Genomic DNA, 4,003 nt, shown 5'->3' on the forward strand with positions numbered 1-4,003 from the left:
TCGCTGTCAACTTTAATGAACTGTGCTTTTGTTTTGCTTGTCAGTTACAAAGGTCCATTGTTAGATGACGGAGCACTGGCTCAGGCAGTCTCTCGTGGAGCCAATTCCCCGGAGTTCACCAAACTCTGTGCTTGGTTGGTATCTGAGTTACGGCTGTTCTGTAAACTAGAGGAAAATGTGCAAGCAACTAACAGTAAGTAGACGTAACTCTAGTACGAATGTGCACTTCATGTGTGTTCTTGCCTGTTGTATTTGGGTTGATAACTGCTAAATCTGATGTAGCAGTGAGTACTGTCTGTATGCTGTCAGATTTTCAGTTGTTTTCCACGTCGGATTTCAGACTTGCCTAATAAGTGGCCCATAGAGGCTGAAGTAATAGCAGTGATCAAACAGTATTCTGGTAATAGATTTGTTTAATGGTACAAATGTAGATGTTTCTTAAATTTTGGGAACGGATTTAAGGAAAAATTAGTTGTTTTTTATTAGATCATGAGAAGGCTTATTTCAAGCCTTCTGTTTGTAATTAGGATGTAAGAAATATTTACTGTTCAAAGAAACATTCTCATGACAACAGCAGCTGTATTTTTGTGTTATTATTGGTTACCATAACTCTGTCCATGCCATGTATTTTTTCCCCATTTATGAAATACTCTGCAGAAGAGAGTTTGCAAATGTTTCTTATTTTGGTGGAGGAAACAAACCCCTATTTTCCAGAAACATTATTTTCGGTCAACTAGTTGTGACATTCTGTGGATCAAATTGTTAAATTGTTGTGATAACCCATACTCCTGATTATCTACCATATCAACCCCAAATGTGAATTTGATTTTCAGTCTGCTTGTTTCCCCACAGATAGCTGTCTTTTACCTCCACGTGCTATTTTCCTTATTGTTCTTGATATTTGCATCCCTTCTTCTGTGAGTGTAACTGCCTCCCTATCACTAATAACATCGCTTTTCTCCACCTGTAGAGGTGTAAGTTTCTTCCTGTACATCTTATGTAAAAATACAGTTTGGTAGTATTCTAAACACCTATTTCAAATTGTCAACATTTTATTTGTCATATATAATCAAGTCCTTCCTTCATTTTGTGTGACTCAAGTTTAGCCCAAGGCAGTCTGTAATCTGTGCAATCTCTCTTCAAAAGACGACTGTTACTTTATCCCTTTTGTTTTTTTCCCATAATTCGGCGTAATAAATTCAGGCTTGCTTCACTAGTAGCACTTAGGATGATACTTGTATCAGTAACAAAACTTTGGCTTAAATGACTTAATTATTTTTAAAGGATGTTAGTACAAAATATTATCAGTTGACAAATGTTAGCTGACTTAGGAAATGCAAACATGAGCACTCATAAATAGTATTTTTCATGACCATACAAGGCTTATTTAACATGCTTGTAGTGGGAGCAATTAGTCTACCTAAAATACCCTGTAAAATTTATGTTGTTTTTAGTGTCCCTTTTCAATGTAGAATTTGCCAGTGGCTGTCTGTTGTAGCTGGGTTAAGTTTTCAGTGAAAGATAATTTTACAATAAGGAGGGACATCAAGCCTCCGAAGAGGTTGTGTTCTGTCTTTGAAAAACCTTAAGAATGCATTTGGCTTCCATAGCAATAGGAGTTTCATGTTAGAAAGCAACTGAAGCAAAACATTATTATTTTTAAGAGTTTACTCACTTTAATCATAGCTATAAACAAATTATTATTTTTCTTCTAAGGTCCAAATGAAGCTGAAGAATTTCAACTCGAAGTGAGTGGGTTGCTGGCTGAAATGAACTGTCCATACACATCGTTAACAACAGGAGATGTGACAAAACGCCTTCTTAACCAAAAGAACTGTCTCTTGCTGCTTAGTAAGTTGGAATTGCAAGCAAATTTGGTTTCTGTGCAAAGATTCATATTCTTACACTTGGTGAGATGCTGTGACAAGGTGCTTTGTTTAATATAGTGTGTAAAAGCAGCTTCCTAAAATTAATAATTTTCTTTTTCCTGTAATGTCTGGTGTCAGAGTATTACATTTCTGGGTCTTGTAAATTTACCAGTCACTCTGTAGCCAGTGCATGATGATATTTTGAGTGTCAATTCTTCTCGCATTCACTAGTGCAAAGTTTCTCCTGCTTCTCAAAAGGTGCTCTGAAGTAGGAATCATGTGAGACTTCTGCCAGGATTTAGCTACTCAGCTCTGTTCAGAAAGAACATAAAAACATCCACTAATATCAGATGCATCGTCGTTTTAGTGCCCCCATCAGGATGACTTTCAAGGTGCAAGGTGTAGGACTTGCATTTTCCTACACTCCAACAGCAATTGAAACTGCTGTGGAAAAGATCCCAGCTCAAGTTCTTTTGATTATCTCCCTTAATAAATACTCTCAATGTTATTTTCTGCTGCTCCAAAAGAAGTGAACGGTATCAAGAGTGATGTCCTCCTATCACTTTTCCACCCTGTGCATCTGAAAATCTAACTTGCTTTTATTCCTGTTCAGGAATTTTAAGTGTGGAAGAAATAGCACTGAAACTTGGAAAAAGTGTGTGATGTTGATGCACATTAAAAAAAATAATAATAATAAAATCACAAGTGTCAGAGTTAAGAATTTTAATATTAATTTTAATCTGGTCTTAAATTCAGCATTTATTTTGTTTCTTCACTTGCTGCTGATTCTTTAACTGTTCAAAGCAGGAATATCATTCTATCTCCAGCTGAGATGTGGGAAATGAGTTACAGTGTAGGTTCCTGTATTGCAGCAGCTGGAGAAGAATTGGTAGTAAGGCTTAAATCTGAACTTGATTTGATAATATGTTCAAAAATATCAGGTGAAATGAGGTAATCATAGCATTTAAGATATTTTGTAGTTCAAATGCATCTGCCCTTTGGCTTGTTCTTTGTGAGCTAAGCCTTCAGAAAATTTGGCTTGTGTGTGACTGGGCTTATCCCGGAGATCTTCAGTGATGTACGTGTTGGTAATATAAAGTTAAGTTCAGAAGTTGCACTCTAGTGTTCCATCTGGCAGGAATACTTTGTTTACTATTAAATGTGGACTTGAAATTGATGCCACAATCTTTCTGTGTATAACATAATCCTAATACCTAAAACTTTTGCACAGCTTTCATTACCTGCATCAAACTAACTTACTAGGTGTCTTGTTTTATGTGAGCCATAAACTCATTTTCTTTTCTTTTCTTTTTTTTCAGAAAAAGATTTTTGCTGTGTGTGTGAATGCCAGGGTATTTATATAGAAAAAAAAAAAAAAAAAAAAAAAGCAAAAACACAGCGTAGCTTATGTCAGTTGAAAGGCAGAACAGTATTCTTACCAAAAGCACCAGCTAAACATAAGCAGCATCACTGGAATTCAGTGCAGTACTGGCATATGCAAAAAGAAATTCCAGTTTTGGAGGTAGTAAGCTGATTTTTCAATATTAAAGTTTTATATATCCACAGGTATCTTTTTATTACTGTAGCATCTAATCTTTCAATCCTTATTTTAAGAACTAATTATTTAAATTGATGTTAAAGACACCCGGTGTGATTCAATACAAAAATATTGTTAAATGTTTGGTTTTTTTAATTCAAACCCTAAAACTGTGGAAACTGCAGCTAAAGGCTGTACACTAGCTTTTTATTACTGTAACCTACATCACAATGCTGCAATTACAGATGCAGACCATGTTCAGAAATTCTGTGACTTCATGGAATAGTTCAGGTTGGAAGGGACCTTTAAGATCATATAGTTCCAACCTGCCTACTATAGGCAGGGAACACCTCCCTGTAGACCAGGCTGCTCACAGCCCCATCCAGCCTGGCCTTGAGAACATCTCTAGGGAGGGGGCATCTACAACCTCTCTGATTTTGGTTGTAGATGCTCCCATCTCTCAGCAACCAGTTCCGGTGTTTCAATCTCACAGTAAAGAATTTCTTCCTACTGTTTTGTCTAAATCTACCCTCTTCCAGTATAAAACCATTTCATCTCATCCTGTCACTACTTTCTTTTTTCTTTTTTTTCTTTTTTC

The 4,003-nt window shown here is 36.1% G+C and overlaps 1 protein-coding gene across 1 annotated transcript in view; it reads left to right on the forward strand.

Moving 5' to 3' along the window:
• Window positions 1–4,003, forward strand: part of LOC104909637 (protein FAM98B-like) — a 5,461-nt gene continuing 1,458 nt past the window's right edge. The window contains exons 1-3 of the mRNA XM_031552181.1: window positions 1–193; window positions 1,717–1,851; window positions 3,188–3,390. Coding sequence (XP_031408041.1) covers window positions 16–193; window positions 1,717–1,851; window positions 3,188–3,390 — 516 coding nt within the window. The 5' untranslated portion in view covers window positions 1–15. The remainder of the gene's footprint in view (window positions 194–1,716; window positions 1,852–3,187; window positions 3,391–4,003) is intronic.

Source organism: Meleagris gallopavo, chromosome 2 (genome assembly GCF_000146605.3).
Source record: "Meleagris gallopavo isolate NT-WF06-2002-E0010 breed Aviagen turkey brand Nicholas breeding stock chromosome 2, Turkey_5.1, whole genome shotgun sequence".
NCBI classification, from domain to species: domain Eukaryota; kingdom Metazoa; phylum Chordata; class Aves; order Galliformes; family Phasianidae; genus Meleagris; species Meleagris gallopavo.